General features: G+C 37.8%; 2 protein-coding genes across 2 annotated transcripts; both read right to left on the bottom strand.

Moving 5' to 3' along the window:
- Positions 1–10968: 10968 nt before the first annotated feature.
- LOC122301342 lies at positions 10969–13425 on the bottom strand. Its single transcript, XM_043112622.1, has 7 exons — positions 13407–13425; positions 12768–13064; positions 12390–12658; positions 12086–12295; positions 11882–11974; positions 11532–11627; positions 10969–11417 (listed from the first exon to the last, which is right to left on the bottom strand). Exons 1-7 carry the CDS (start codon positions 13423–13425, stop codon positions 11028–11030), a joined length of 1374 nt encoding a protein of 457 aa, XP_042968556.1. The 3' UTR covers positions 10969–11027.
- Positions 13426–13635: 210 nt separating this feature from the next.
- Positions 13636–17005, bottom strand: LOC122301351. The gene is made up of 5 exons (XM_043112635.1): positions 15574–17005; positions 15100–15315; positions 14796–14949; positions 14548–14635; positions 13636–14439 (listed from the first exon to the last, which is right to left on the bottom strand). Exons 1-5 carry the CDS (start codon positions 17003–17005, stop codon positions 13636–13638), a joined length of 2694 nt encoding a protein of 897 aa, XP_042968569.1.
- Positions 17006–17560: the final 555 nt, after the last annotated feature.

Genomic DNA, 17560 nt, shown 5'->3' on the forward strand with positions numbered 1-17560 from the left:
TTACAGGACCTGAAGGAGAATCAGGAGCTGATCAACTAGACACAGTTGACTAAGCGACGGTGCGACGTCAATGTTAATATAGTAGTTAACGTAAATTACTACTTGTACAATGGAGTTGCATCTTTAGTACTTTTTGGATCATAATCATTTTGGACTAGTGTTGTGATCTATTCAATGGGTCTTTATGTATGAAGTATGTTTTAAGCATTTGGGATATTTTCAATTTGGTGCATAGTATTGCTAAAGAAAAAAATTATCCGCTGCGAATATTGCATAATGTTAGATGCATGTTAGGAACATTGCATCTTATATGTCATGAACGGGGGCAGGTAATCTTGTGTTGCATGTCTCGACGCTTCAAATGTCCGTCCGATCCCAAACAGAATTTGGGGGCGTCACACATGGAGTGCCTAAGACGATCGTATCAGATAGAGACCCTCGTTTTACGTCACGCTTCTGGAAAAGTTTACAAGAATCGATGGGCTCTAGTCTGAGGTTTAGTAGTGCATACCACCCACAAACAGATGGACAGACAGAAAGGACGATTCAAACTTTGGAAGATATGCTAAGAGCCTGTGTTTTGGATTACGAAGGGAATTGGGAGAAACAATTACCTTTGGTAGAATTTGCTTATAACAATAGTTTCCAGGCCACTATTCAAATGGCACCATATGAAGCCTTGTATGGTAGAAAGTGTAGATCACCTCTGTATTGGGATGAAGTAGGGGAAAGCAAAGTAGTTGGACCAGAAGTCTTACAAGAGATTAAGGACCAAGTACACTTGATTAAAGAAAGGATGAAAACAGCACAGAGTCGACAGAAGAGCTACGCTGATAATCGAAGGAGGAGCATAGATTTTAAAGTTGGAGATTGGGTCTATGTGAAGGTATCTCCTATGAGAGGAGTAAGTCGTTTCGGAGTGAAAAACAAGTTAAGTCCGAGATATGTGGGACCCTATGAGATAGTGGAGAAAGTGGGAGTAGTTGCATATCGTTTAGAATTGCCAACTGAGTTCCATAGAATTCATAATGTTTTCCACGTGTCTTCTTTGAAAAAGAGTTTTGGGAATCAGACACCAATGATAGTGGATCCCGATAGCATACCTTTACAACCCAACTTGACCTATGAAGAGAAGCCAATGCAAATTCTTGACTGTAAAGATAAAGAGTTGCGGAACCGTAAGATCCCATTGGTCAAAGTACTTTGGCAAAATCATAATATTCAAGAGGCGACTTGGGAAAAGGAAGTTGATATGCGAGCCAAGTACCCCCAGTTGTTTGACATCTAAATTCAGTCTTGCAGAGTTGTTTTGGGCTTTTGCTTAATTGATACTTTGTGGTTCACTTGTACGGGACTGACAATATCAGACGTTGTACTTCGTTATTCGAATATCAATAAAGTATATGTGTTTCCTTAACATCTAAAGGACTGGAGCCCTGACGTAACATAACTTGATTTGAACATAACTTGAAATACATGACCATCTTGAGATAGAAACATTTCGTAACATGGCATATCATATAACAGACAACATATTTAACATGACATACTTGTAATGTATAGTAATACATGACAGAATATATTATGTAACAGATAAAAAATTGATGACAGAATAAATTCTGTATAATAGACAATTACGTAATAACTTGGCATAGCATGACATATATGATAACATACATACATACACTGTAGTTCTTTTACTTAGCACACATACACAATAGACTGCTAGTAAGTTAAAAGCTAAACTTACTTCGATCTCTGCGTTTCTTATAAAACTTCAAGTGCGATCACGAGGAACTGTAATTAGTGATTCTAAAAGTTAGAACTAAATCACTAATAATTTGAAATATGGAAAATACTAACTTAAAGAGTAAAATTTTCATTTTACTCTCTACATGTGGGAAAATGACCGTTTTACCCATAACTTAAGGATTTTGCATACTAATTCCAAAAGTTTTCAAAATTTACATTCCTCATGTAAATTTTGTCTTAAACTTAAATATCAACTTAGAAAAATTTAAAACAAAATACAACTATGAAGAATACACTATAGCCGAAACATCCATAGGCCATTTCCCTTGATTTTTGTTGCAATTCCTTCCAATTTCAAAACTCATGCTTAAACCAAAATTTTGCAACAAACATCTTCCAATCCTAAGTTCAAAACCATACTTAAAACATCCATTTAGAAAAAGCTAATAATTAACACCAAACTTTTTTGTAAAAAGATCCAAGCACTTGAATCACAAGTTTTGACCTTAAATCAAAACATCTCCAAGAATTTCAAAAATCAAATCTTACTTCTAACATATTCATAATATTATCCTAACATCAATCATGCTTTAAATCATCAAACTAAAGTCACCAAAATCACAAAATAACATTTGGAGTTTTTGGTTTTATACTTAGTCCAAAAACAGACACTTTTTCCTCAACTAGTTTTGATAAATCTCTTCATCTATGACTTATAAATATATGATCTTCAAACCAAACCATCACATGGTTTAAAAAGATGTCCTAAAATATATATAAGCTTCTAATTCAATATCATATGGTTAGAAATTAACCAAAACATAAATTTAGCCAAGAATATCCACACTTTGACTTATTTGAATATCTCTTTGCATAAAATTTCATATCTTTGAAACTAACATCAAATATCTTCAAAATAATAATATAACATGTATATAAGATACTTAGGATCCTCCAATAAAATTATTAAAGTCATTAGAATAGGTTTAGACTACCAAAGAGTTAAATTTTCTTAAAACAGAAACTGTTTTTCTTCTTCCAGTTTCTAAGTTTCTAAATCTAAGAAAATCTTTCATCAAAACTTTTAATCATGTAAAAATCCTCAACCAATAGTCACATATACATGTTAATAATACTCCATAAAAATTTCAGACCAATATCTATCCATTAGTTTGGTCAAAAACTCCAAACTATAACATATTCTCTAGTTTATCTCCCAGAATGACCTTTTTATAGTTTACATAATATTTGACTGACCAAATGATCTTCAAATGGGAAAAATAAGATATCCATGTAAACTAGACTAAAAAAGGAATAACTTATATGAAGGAGACTTTATGATAAAACACTTACAATAGCTTCAAAATGGGCGTGCAAAAGAACTCTTAAAAACTGTCCGAGAGAGAGTGTTTAATAATCTTTTATTGAAAGGTGTAATTGAAGATAAGTTCATGGGTGCTAGCTGGACATACTTATGGACGAGATAAGGGAGGTAATAAGGCTGGAGTTGAGAGTTGAGTGTGGTTTTCTCCTACCCAAAATATCTATAAAAGATTATCTCAAAATATTATATCCAATAATGTCTATAAAAATCAGCTCAATATATTTTCCAAATGTGGAGTATACTTGGAAGAGTAAGGTGGCTAAAATATTTTCATGTGTCCAAATAAAATTTTGCTAACCTAATTTGGACATTACACACTGTGATTTTGAAAAACACTGCGTTTAGTACGTTTACCGAGCTTACTATTCACTCCAAAAATAAACGTAACAAACTTAGTACTGAAAAATTTTAAATATTTAATTAAGCCTAGTGGTGTAGACTATAATGTATTCTGACACTTCTAACTATCTCAAATAATTAAAATCGCATTTCTAGCACCATAGTGAGGGATAACACTAACTATGTTGATATGCTAAAACTTATGCGATTAATCAATTCGTGTAAACTTACGGAGTTTTCACGAGATTCCTAAAGTCAATAGATATTCCACAATTGAATTTCTAGCGGCTGTTATAACTAATATCCATTCAATCCAAACTATCCATTTACAAGAAACTTGGACCAACCGACCTTTATGGTCCAAGCCAACCAAAAATTATTACAATGGATATCACCCAATACAAACACAAAGATATGCGTGCACGTCTATTCCATACGACCAGGTTCTGCATTTCCTCCTCTAGATTGTCAAGAACACACTCTCTCTCAAATAATTTATCTTTTTTTTTCTCAACTTTATACTCGCGCAACAATACATCGTCCTCCCTTTTTCGAACTGCATTCTCCCTTGCGCGAGTTCTCTCCTCTACCAGTTGGAGTATATCTGCCCATATGAAGAATTGACACTTTGCTTCTCCCTGTAGTACAATTTTGTTAATTTCACAAATGTAAAATATGACATGTTAAAAAAAATACAAAAATAAAACCCTCAAGTTGCTGTTATTACCGTGTTGTATTTGTACTTCGGGCATGCGTAAAATTTTTTTCCTGAATTTTTGTTAGTTTGAGATGTCTTTAATGGGGCTTTCAAGCCACACCAATAGGTTGGTGATTCCAAAAAATCATCGTCTACACATGATGATGCGCTCGATACCATATGTGATCGATATCTCAAACTAGTGCACAAAATTGTTTAACCAGCCAACAAGAAACAAATTTACAGAATGTATACATGAACCTGAACAAATCCAATCGATTATATCGTCTTTGAAGTATATTTCCATATCTTGGGACAAGCCTAGAGATTGGAGGACCAAATCCTTTTCAACCAAAATCAAAAAAAGCATTAAGCCACGGACTTCAAGTTAATTCTACAAGCATCCACTATACAGTTATAACACTACTAACAACTCAAAATCTGCAGATAGACTATCATTCTAACAAGTTAAGGACAATAGTAAATATATTGGTGGAGATTTCTGCACATTATATATATCCATTTGAATTTGTAAAGCAAATAACAGACTATTTCAATTTACTGAAATATAACCCATACACACAAATATAACATATTGAACTCGTGAAATGATCGACCTAATGAACATTAGAGATACTGAGCATGGAATATTGAATAGTTTTAGATCAACCAAATTATTTAAAACCTAGAAAAAGAAAGACCACAAACAACTAAACTAATGGCTGCTTGGTGACAGAAAATAAAAAAACACAAGTCAAATTCAAGAAAACCAGACTAAATGAAAAAACAACCAATAAATCGAATCTAACAAAAAAGAAAAAAAGAAAACTAAGAACTGTTACAAAACCAAACAAGGAAATATATTCTGAAGTTACCTTAAACCACCGTACTTCATTGTAGACCAGCACTACTCATCACTCCCTGCATTGAAGCATGAAATTTTCCATGAGTACATAGACACATGCATGAATACAATTATACTAATAAATATGGATTTATGCATATATATATATATATATATATATATATATATATAAATACACGCACATGTATATATATTGGAAATATTATTTTCCTTGTACCAGTGTATTGACAAAGCAGAGAATCTTTCTTCGATGGCCTTTGCAGCTCTGCAAAGGCAAGGTAAGGCAAAGGATCTGAAATTGGAAAAGAGGAAAAAAATAGAAATTTTTAAGAAAATAACTGATAGATAAAAGGCAGCGAAACAAAGGATGAATGAAATGTTTAAGTAGACCTTTGAAAATTTTGAAGACAGTTCATATCTAATCGGCGAGGAATGAGAGAAAAATCTAGAGAAAGGACATTGTGTTGAACTTTTTAAAGTGAGATCATTTTTATTTTGAGAGTTTTTATCTAGGCGTTGGGTCGTGGAGTAGAAAACGGATTGCCTTTCCCGATAGACTCAGAAATCATAGAAATCATAAGCACAACACCAACTCAGAAATCATAAAATCGTGCAATAACAGCCCAGAAATAAAACCCATATCAAAAATCATAAGCGCAACCCAACTCATAAATCATAAAATCGTGCAATAATATAGATCTAGGGTTCTGGTTGATCATACCGAACGATGGTAAAGGAGAAGCAACCTGTAACAACTGAAGTTGGAAATCTAAGGTTCTTCTTCAGTCGGCACAGAGGAGAAGCATCGAGGGAAGTACAATCGGGTACTCGCGGGGGAGAGAGATTTCTCAGATGGGATCTGCAACTGGGTATTCGTAGGGGAGAGCAAGATCTGAGAAGAGAGAAGATGAAACGTCCATCATGGGGGAGAGGGATTCAAATGGGGGGAGAATCATAGATGAACCAGGGGAGAGAGATTTGGTGCGGGGAGAGAATGGGGGAGAGGGATTCAGATTCAAGAGAGAGAAAGAGGCACAAGTAGACCGGATTCAAGTTAGACCGGGTTTGCCACATCATATTCGTGTGGTGTGTGATTTGCCAACCGGCTTAGGAATATATTTTCTCTTAAAAAGATTTGAGCCGTGCTGGTACAAAACTACATGTCCTCGAATGTTGTTTATAAGGAATACTGGAGCTTCAAGTCGCCTGGGTATTTTGAACTTTCTAGTCCATGAATGGGTCCTGAAAAGTACGTCAGGCCCGATGGGCATATATGGGCACGGTCCAATATATAGAGCCCATCCACAGAAAGAACCACTACAACAGATTGGACTTTTCCCGGCGTTGTAAAATCGCCGGCAAATAGGCATAAATCCCCGCTATAGTAATATTCCAGCGATTACCTAATCGCCGCTAATTCGCCGGTATTATTCTTCCACTTTACCTATAACACGGCGAATAAAAAAAATCGCCGTTCTATACGTAATATTTCGCAGCGAGTTTGGTATCGCTGGCATATAATTTGAATAGCGTCAAATTCTATTCCAGCGATTACGAAATCGCTGCTACATTAATTAGCAGCGCTTCCATAGTCGCTGCCATATACTGTCCATGGTTACAAAACATATGGCAGCGATACATGCATCGCTGGCAACTTATTTTGCAGCGCTTTTGTAATCGCTGCCAAATACGCAACCATTTCAAAAATAATATGGCAGCGATAGAAAAATCGCTGCTAAATAGTAAGGCAACGGTTTTTTAATCGCTGCTATATAGTTTTCCTGTTTCACAAACATATGGCAGCGATTATAAAATGGCTGCCATACCATTTTGCAGTGCTAAAGTAATCGCTGCCATATAGGTTTCAATTTCCAAAATCATATGGCAGCGATAGAAAAATCGCTGCCAAATTATATAGCAGCGGTTCCTTAATCGCTGCTATATACATTGCCTGGTTCAAAATGCTATCCCAGCGATCCTAAAATCGCTGCTATATGATATGACAGCGCTGTCTTAATCGCTGCTAAATCCATTTCTACTTTTCAAATTATATGGCAGCGATAAAAATTTCGCTGCTATATGATATGGCAGCGGTTTGTTAATCGCTGCTATATGGTTTTCTGTTTCAATAGCATATGGCAGCGAGATAAAACTCGCTGCCATATGATTTGCCAGCGACTAAACATCGCTGCAATAGGATTTTCTAATGGGAATCTATCGTATTAAATGGTTTTTTGAAATTATTGACGGCGATTAAAAAATCGCTGGAGAAACCTGAAAATCGAATTTTATATAACCTAGTAACCCAATATTCTTAATGGGTTACTAGGTCTCATTTATACTTTCTCCATTCATCGAATAGCACCTGATAGACATGATCATTTAATTTTCCATACTTAAACAAAAATTGAGCTAACCATTTCTATTCAATTCAAAATTTACTCATATGCATCAAATGAATTGACCAACAATCATATAATATCTTTTTACATTGGGTGGTGCATTATACGAATCATATCAATTACAAACTGAGCTACTAATTACTCAAAAGATAAATATCACTAGTATAAGTTATTTCTAGATGACTCTACTCTCACTAAAACCAACAACTACCAGTAAAACATCTCATATTAGTTCAGGACTTTTCAACCAATTAAAACATCCAATTTTCACAAGATGACTTTTACAAAGAAAGGTGGTGAACACCAAGATAACGCCGCTCCCACAACGGTCAGCCCATAAAGGTGGTTGGCCATATCACCTGAAAATAACATGAGATATCCACAAGGGTTCAGAAATTGACAACAGGCCCATCAGAAATTGAGATAGTTTAAGAAAATATAAATGCAGTGGATTTAGTATTAATCATAGAGGCACAAGGTAAACTAACTAATTATGGCATGCTGTTGAAAGTGTATTAAGTCTTGCAGAGATGAGATTTATTTGTTGTTAATGGTGAGACTAATAACTTACTAACATTTGGTCATATAAATCTTACTGTCGGGCGATTCAAGACTTGGACAGAAAGTGGCAAAAAAGTCAGAAGCCATAGAGTGCCCTTCATCTCATCCTATAATAAGCGGTTTGAGGAAGAATCGCTGGCCAAATAAGAAACTGATCCTAGCATTTGGATGACCAAGAAAAACCCTATTATTAAGTTGTTCTTTCCGATAGCTCGCTGCAGCATGCAATTACTAATTGATATGGGGGTTTCTATTGTATGCTAATATATATATTTACTCGGCTGTAATGTCGTAATTGCATGTACACTACAAGTTTCTCTAGTTTTTGTTTTGGATCACATTAAGGAAAAAGCAAAAATCCTTAAATCATGTACCTTAGCCAACTATTTTTTCCAAAACTTGTTATTCCCATCAATTCACCTATTTGCATGCGCCAGGTACAAAATGGGCGCAGCCGTACCACGAGTTGCTTAATATTCAAGCAGCCATGGATGGATTGATTTATGGTGCATGTGCAATATGCTCGAAGAAGCATGAGAATTTTAGCTACAACTACGTCCTGGGGACTCAATTTATACAAGCTCGGCCAAAAAATGATGAAACAAGACTCAATTTATACTACTCGGCCAAAAATCTGATGAAACAAGACTCAATTTAAATAAGCAAAATGTTGATTCAATTTGTTAACTCACTCCCCATGCAGAATCTGAAAAGAATGGCATGAGCAAGGTGTGTATCGATGGTTGTCAAAATAACCCTGATTGTGTCCTGCTTAGGCAAACCATTTCCGTAAATTATTCCATACATGATGAATTAATTGAGTGAGTTAAATGACCAATCAGTTTGGAAATCTGAACGATGTATTTAAGCAAAACTGTGGGCAAAGTTCAGGCCTTATATCTAACCTAGAGTATCTGCCAACCCTTGATGGGTCGATTCCCAATATGCATGCAGCAGTTATACTAACTGCTGGCTGGGGGGGAAAAACATACCGCAAGATGACTCACATACCAATATGTTAAGTCAGCAGCAAAATCAGCACTCAGCAATTAAGTTGAGATATTGGCATGACCAGCTTTTTGTCCCCTTCCATTATGACAGGTGCACCACAACCAAAACTTAAGTTATACTACTGCAGTGAGGGTACTGTAACAGAACTTAATCACTTCTTGTATGCAATCAGTGTTAATGAAGCTTACCATCATTATTTGGGACATGTCGAAGAGCTTCATCATTCAGGAATTGGTGCTCAAAGCCTTTAAAACTGTAAAACACCAACAAAGGAAGTATTCATTGCCTAAATAGTTGATACATGAGACTCATCCAACCAACATTATCTGAAAGAACTAAACACTTGGCACGATACAACCTACAGCACACGCTTGAAAGCTAAGGAAAAGTGTATAACCTGCTATGATTATAAATCTGATTCCACGGGGCTTCCTTAAATACTCTGCCACATTCTCATATTCTAGATAAGCATTAACTCTACTTAAATTTAGTTACACGTTTTTTGCAGCCACAAATTTAAAAAGGTTGTTCCAAGGCAACCTCTTGCCCCTATTTTGAATGAAGCCATTCAGATCCATAAACATGTTTTAGTAGTAAAACATACAATGATAAATAACAATAAAAGCGACATTAGAATTGGTTATGGATCTTACCTTCACTCTATTCCCCGATTGATAATGCATGGTAATTCAAACCAAATCAACAAGTTAGTCTAGTATCTAAAATATAGGGCGCTCATAACTAATTTTCAGGTCTGGTTTCTGTTAATATGTTAATATGTCCGAAGGAGATGGGATTAAGTTGACAAGTGACTTTAATGAGTACCATCTTAGCGATGGTGTTAGTAAATCTCTAACTGCCGTGGAATAGGTTTATTTTACTTTAAATAAACCTACAGCACTTGTTGGGTTTCTTCAGTCCTAAGATGGAGAAAGAAGCAAGATATTTGTAAAATAATAGAGGGGAAAAAACCTAAAACCTGTCTAATGCAGAAATGGTTGATCTCTGTTGAATATCATTAACAGAGAGTATGGGTTTCCACTGGCAACCTCAAGACATATCAATGCATACTTCCCTTCTTTACCGTTGTTTTGAATTTCAATGCTCTTTCATCTTGCAATGCCTTGTTGTTGCAAATGAAACATCCTCCTTTTGACCAAAACCCTATGGAAGCTACTAGTTCTGTTATTTAAGATAATATGTAATATAACTTACATTTATATATAACTGTATGATATACTTGAAGACAATAAATGAGATCTAGAAACATAATAGTATCAGCTGGGAGCTAAAAATGTAAATACAGAAATACCATTCCAGCTTATCTGATTCATTTGGAACTCTCTCCTCCAAACTCTGTTCAGTTTTGATTAAGTCTGAAATGGAAGATTGTACGCGTCCTCCTTGCTTCTCATCTCAACCTCTACGTGAATAGAACTGGGTCTCATTACAAAACAGGTAGAGATCAATGAACAACTCCAAATTAAATATAAACTTTATGGTAACAAGCACAACGAACTTAGAAAAAGTAACTTTTCGTTTTCCCCCATTTACATGAAGAAACATACAACCAAACCCACTTACCATGCACGTTTTCCAACAGCTTACGTCACACTTTCAAGCTTTTACAAAAGTCTTACTCCCTTTTTTTCATCATTTTGTTGGAACCATATGATGCAAGGTGTCAGCCTCGTAAAAACAGATCTAATTTGTTCCAATTTCCCCTGCCAAATGTAGCAATAAAACACCACCACTTCAAACCTTAAAAGTTGAAACCCCCCAAACAAGCCCAAGCAAAAATTAGGTGTTAAAAATGCTGAGGACAGAAATCATACCTCCATAACTCAAACTGTCAAATCCTTTCAGGTTATATTTATATAGATATAGTAATATCTATATATATTGAGATGGATATATTTATATAGATATATATATATATGTATTGCCCAGTTGTGATATTGTCTAACAAAAAACCACCCAATCCAGTACAAAAAACCAAGGAGCATGTCACCCCCCTTATGGGTCGGGGGAATCGTTACACTGAGTCTGTCGATACGACTCAGTGAATGAAGGATGATCCTTAAAGAACTCCTGAAGCAATCTATCAGTCTGCATCTGATGCGCCCTAAGAGCCCGCATCTCTGATCTCATTTCATCCAGCTGACTCTTATACGCTTCAGCATCTTTCTTATGTTGTTTAGAGTCTTTCTTGTGTCTTTCAATCTCAGACAGGTAGCATTGCATCTTAAGTTGGTCACGTTGTCTACTTGACTCGGGAATGACCATCTCCCCGAGTCCTCGCGCATATCCAGGTCGATGGCCAAGGACCTCCCTGAAGACAGTCGCTGCTGCCTCATCATTACGTTGCTCTGGTTCTAGGCCATCCAACCTACCTGTCATCTCCTTCTGCACATGCACAGAACAACGATTATTAACATAAGTTCTTCCTAAAAAATTACTCATTTATTATTGTCAAAAATAGTATATTGTAGGGAGATGGACTGTATGTAATCTACTCACGTATGTTTCTTCTGTAGCATCTGTCACAAACTTGTTCTTCTTCTTCGACCAGCGCGTCTCTTTATAGAAGTCAACCAAATTTCCATTCTCAGCGCGCTACAGAAGATGAGCAACACGTATAAGAAGTTTTTCGAGGTAGAAACATAAGTTTATTGTTTAACTTATGTGCATGGAATTACAAATAGCACATCGTGTTATTCAACCACTACCCAACTTTGTGGTAATTATATCACAAAAATGCAAAGGAAAATGGATTCACATGTAGAGGAACGTTTTTATAGAAAATACGTGTTTGGAATGCGATCAAGATTATTAAAATGAACATGGTCAGTTGGGAGGCATTCTCATACCTTTTGCTCAAGGATTCGGACGAATGATTTACGTCCTGATGTGTGATTAATTGCCTGCTTCTTCCTGTTCTCCCGGTTTTGAGATGAAATTTTCTGCAATGCACACGTTTTTTGGTTAGCTATGTTGAACAGCCACTATATTTGCCTCTTTAGACATACTAATTTAAGGATTTATTACAGAAATTTGAGTTGGTTAATATATACCTTAAATGCATCACTGCCCCACCTTCCACACAACTTGACCCATACAAGAGGGTCCACCAAGCTTGTCCCACTAGCTAACGCCTCTTCATGGCTTTCAAATGATTGGTAAATCTTGTGCAAATCGTGATGGAAGGAGTTGAAGCGCTTACGAAGTGCCTTTGTCACCGTCAATCGGTGGTTTTCCCGTTCCCAGTCGAGCACGAAGTCAGACTACAATTCAGAGCAAACTAGTATTAATATTACCATTATGAGACATATAAACCACTTCAAACTCATCATATGATATCGAATTGATATCACTTACCCGAACACGATCAATGAGCTCCTCTTTCATGGCTTCTGGGACATCGGTCCAGCGCGCATAGCTCATGTCACAGTATTGTTTAACAATCCAGGATACTCGTGTCGTGAACATAGAAGCATGCTCACAACACGGGGCAGTCTCACCATCATTTATCTTTAAAAGTATTTTCCCGTACTTCCTCACCTTCTCAAACTCGATGCATCTAGCGGGCCCACGAAATCGTTTTCTTTGTTGCTGCGTTACTTCAGGTTCTGTGGGGGCGTCCGCAACTGTATTGAAAAACTCACTAGCTTAGTATATGTAATGTCAAAGAAACATAATTATAACAAACACATATTTTGTCAATGCATTCAATATATATCGAAAAAGTCAATATACCAGTTTGTGGTATACTGGCGTCCTCCAATCTCGCGTCTTCTCTAGGAGGTGATTGTTCGCGCACTGGTGAGGCTTCCCGAGTAGGCGCTGGTGTGGGGATTGGGTTGGTAGATGGTGGGGGACTTGGGGGCTGTGTGGAGTCATCCGACGAGCCAGGATTACACTCCTCCGGGCTGTGATATGAGGCGATTTTCGCTCCCCTTGGTCGGTTGTGGCGAGCCGAGTACGGTACATGGCGCCTAGCCCGAATACCTCGCAGCCTCCCTCTGCCTCTAGAACTGGGTCCGGCTCGGTCACCTGCGTGTGTATTATTACAAAATAATTTTAACAAACGTTAGGTCCATAAACACCAAAAATCTGAAAGTAATACGAGAGTGGTTCGAAATAAGATCAATTATCTACCAATTTCAACAGTATGTTAGTAGACTAACCCTTGCACTATGATACACATATAATTACAAAGGCCATGAAGAGATTAGTATAAATTATATACCTTGATAATTAATAGCGCTCCTCATGCCGCCAGCTTGAAGATGGGCCTTCTTGATAAATTGGTCTAGTAGGAGAAAGCAATCCCGACCAAAACTTGTCTGTGCAGTGGTTTTCCCTTAATGTGACGTATTATTGTTTTCCCCTCACCTGAATAAGCATCACTCATAGAAATACAAACTGTAAGTCAAACAATACTACAGCAAATAAGAATATAAAAACAAGGGAGTGATATTCTACATATTAGTTCAGTCAAAGAAATCAAAAAGTATACTTAATGTGGAAAAAAAAAACATTGGTAATCACAAACAATATTGAATACTTAATGTCACAATCTGTGGTACCAACCTTAATGCAAAGAAGTTCCTGGCATATTTTATTAATCTGACCCAACATCATCGTCTGTGGATAGGTCCTCCTCATCTGAATATTCCCCCTCACTACACGCATCTTCAGAGCCAGAATTCATCATGTCATCATTAATAAAGTCTGATGAATCTATGCATTGACCATCCACATGCATGACTTCCCGTGCATCAATATGGCTAGGTGGTATATCAAGCCGATCCAGTGGAGTTGACACTGGATCAGAGTTATCACACTGCACTGGTTCATAATAATATGATGACTCATTTTCTTGATCGGCCTCATGGGTACTTGATTCGCCATCATTAATATCTGCGTTACTCCTCAACATGGACGGAATGTTGTATACATTCCTATTTGTATAGTTCTGCACAACACCCCAATTCCCTTTCACCCTTAAATCTCTTATGTAGAAACATTGATCAGCCTGACTTGCCAACACGAACGGTTCATCCTTATACCAAGTCCTGCTCAAGTTGACACTAATCATATGGTCGTCCACCCGAACCCCTCGTTTTCGATCACCAACGTCAAACCAATCACATTCAAATAGGTACACCCGACGCCACTCCATGTAGCGTAACTCTATGATATTTTTAAGACAACCATAAAAGTCTGCATTATTTGTGGCCTCGTCCCCAGTTACCAAAACCCCAGAATTTTGTGTACGCCGGCGAAGTTCACGACCCTTCGTATGAAACCGCTTTCCATTTATTATGCATGCATCATATGATGCAACCCAACGGTCAGGCCCGCAAGCCAACGCATACAGATCAGCTGACACATCAAGCGGGTTCTTGGTACGATGTTCCTGGATCTATAGCAATATTGTTGAAGATTTACAAGTTTTTATTATTTTCATAATTCCAAAACATGTCAAATAAATTTATGATGTCAACATAGATAAGTATGGAGGAGAACTTACACAGTGCTTGAACCAAGTTGCAAACTCGGTTTGATGCGTGCTCACGATGCTATTTGGGTGTTGCACCCTACATTTCTCGTAGTGTTCCCTGAATTTGGAGCACATAATCGCAACACAGTTCAACAAGCGTTATGGGCATGCATATATAAAAACTTGTTAAGTTTGAGATGGAAGTAGATTTTGATCTAAAAGAGATTGATGCTTACTGTATATAGGGTCCAATCTCCGGACAATTGTTGAGCACATACCATATGGCTGCCTTAAAGAGTTTATCTTCTAATTGCACATTGGAAGCTATACCCAAAGGACGAACTTTCTGGTTAAAAACTCGGAATCCATCTATAGTTTCCTCTTCATCAGCATCAATGTTGCGGTCAGCTCGATTGAAGCGCGTCTCAACATCTTGGAGGTATATGGAGCAAAATGTCAGGCATTCAGTATGAATGTAGGCCTCGGCTATTGAACCTTCTGGTCGGGCCTTATTCTTAACATACCGCTTGAATTTGCCTAGATATCTCTCAAATGGGTACATCCACCTATATTGTACTGGACCTCCAAGTATAGCCTCATGGGGCAAATGGACAGCTAGATGGACCATGACATCGAAAAAGGAGGGAGGGAATATCATCTCCAGTTTGCATAAAATGGTGACTATATCAGTTTGGAGCTGGGATAGGCGATTCACATCCAGTGTGCGAGCGCACAACTCTTTGAAGAAAGTGCTAAGTTCAGTCAAAGTCAAGGCAATGTCACTTCTTAAAAACCCCCCTGCAGCAATTGGGAGTAGTCTTTGAAGGAAAACATGACAGTCGTGGCTTTTCAACCCAGTGATTTTGCTATCACGTGTAGAAACACAGTTCGAGATATTGGAAGAGAACCCGTCTGGAAATTTGATATCGCGTAGCCACTCACATAACTTCTTCCTTTCATCTCCATGTAATGTGTACAGTGCATGCGGCATTGTTACATGATCACCTTCACGCCTCAAATGTAATTCTTTTCTATAGCCCAATAACTCCAGGTCACGCCTTGAATTGATATTATCCTTAGTTTTTCCTGAACTGTTCATTAAAGTGAATAAGACGTTCTCGGCAATATTCTTCTCAATATGCATAACATCTAAATTATGCCGAAGTCGAAGTGTTGACCAGTAAGGTAACGTGTAGAATATGCTGCACTTTGTCCAATTCAGCTCTTCGGCAGTACGTTTTCTCTTCCTAACAGATTTGCCAAACGTCACATCCCCAATCATCTGCAATTGAGTTAGAATATCGTATCCTCCCAAATCCCTTGGTGGCATGCGATGATCTTCTTTACCGTTGAACAACCCTTTCCTCCTTCTCCACATGTGATCTGGCTGTAAGAAACGTCGGTGTCCCATATAACAATGTTTTCGGCCATATTTCAACCAATTGGAGTCCGTGTCAGCATTACAAGACGGACAAGCTAATTTTCCCTTTGTTGACCAGCCAGAGAGATTCCCGTATGCAGGAAAGTCATTGATTGTCCACAACAATGCAGCATGCAGCGTAAACGTCTCCTTACTTGAGGCATCATATGTGGGTACCCCATATTCCCAGAGTTCAAGCAACTCATCCAGCAACGGTTGCAAGTAAACATCGATCTCATTCCCTGGTGACCTTGGCCCTGGAATAATCAGAGATGTTATAAAGAATTGGTCTTTCATGCATGACCATGGCGGCAAGTTATACGGGACAAGGATCACAGGCCAAATGCTATGAGGTTTAGCCAAGTTGTTGAAGGGAGTGAAGCCGTCACTTGCTAGTCCGAGCCTAACATTACGAGGATCCGCAGCGAACCAACTATGATGTTCATCAAATTTCTTCCAAGACTCAGAGTCAGCCGGATGTCTCATACTATTATCTTCTATTGCCCGATGCTCTTTATGCCATCTCATATCACCTGCTATCTTCGCAGACATAAAAAGACGCTGCAATCTCGGTTTCAACGGAAAATGGCGCAACACTTTTTGAGGTATGACGCGTGATCCGTGTGTATTTGGCATCCACCTCGAAGCCTTACATATGGGGCATTCATTAAGCGTGGCATATTCCTTCCAGAATAAGATGCAGTCGTTGGGGCACGCATGGATTTTATGGTAATTGAAACCCAACCCGCGCTCCAAAGACTTTGACTCCTCATATGATTGTGGTAAGAGCGCATCAGGAAAGGAAGACCGCAATAGAGCAAGGAGCATGTCAAATGATTTAATTGACCATCCACCGATTGATTTGATGTGTAATAACTTCACAATGAAAGACAACTTTGTAAATGTTGTACACCCGTCGAAAAGAGGACGTCGGGCATCCTCCAGTAGCTTGTCAAAAGACGTTGCTGGTGAATCTTCAGGAATTGGTGGCCTATTTGATGATCCAGTGTTCTCTTGTGGCACATCAACAAAGGTGCCTGCACGCATGTCATCCAACATCTGCTGCATGTCATCAATGTAATCATCTTCGGGTATATCCTCATTCGAGATATCGTCGTCACTGACGTATTGTGTGGTATCCTCCTCCCCATGAAATATCCATTGTGTGTAATTTGGATTGATCCCTTTCATGAACAAATGGGTTTCCACCTCAAGTATAGGAAGCCACAGATTGTTAAGGCATGTACGGCAAGGACACCGAATGCGATCCCGTCCACTTGCATGAATTTGGGCTTGTGTCAGGAAATTTTTAACCCCTTCGGCGTATGCAGGTGATAATAGTCTATCGGGCTCATTCATCCAACTTTTGTCCATCTAAAAAAAGTGGGTGAGGAATAGAGTTAGACAAACAGAGCCCATGATTACCAGGTAGTTGATGAAGTCACGTTTGACAAACATGGAAAAATTTATGCAAAATATATGACCTTTGGGAACATCATGCAATTGCATGACGGGTATAGTACATGAAATTTGAACATGAAGAAATGTAGAATTCATACACATATGTCTAGCATGTGTATCTGTTGAAAGCCTTGCTCATATGAGAAAGGTGTGTATGTTACA

The sequence above is a fragment of the Carya illinoinensis genome, chromosome 1 (genome assembly GCF_018687715.1).
Source record: "Carya illinoinensis cultivar Pawnee chromosome 1, C.illinoinensisPawnee_v1, whole genome shotgun sequence".
Lineage (NCBI taxonomy): Eukaryota > Viridiplantae > Streptophyta > Magnoliopsida > Fagales > Juglandaceae > Carya > Carya illinoinensis.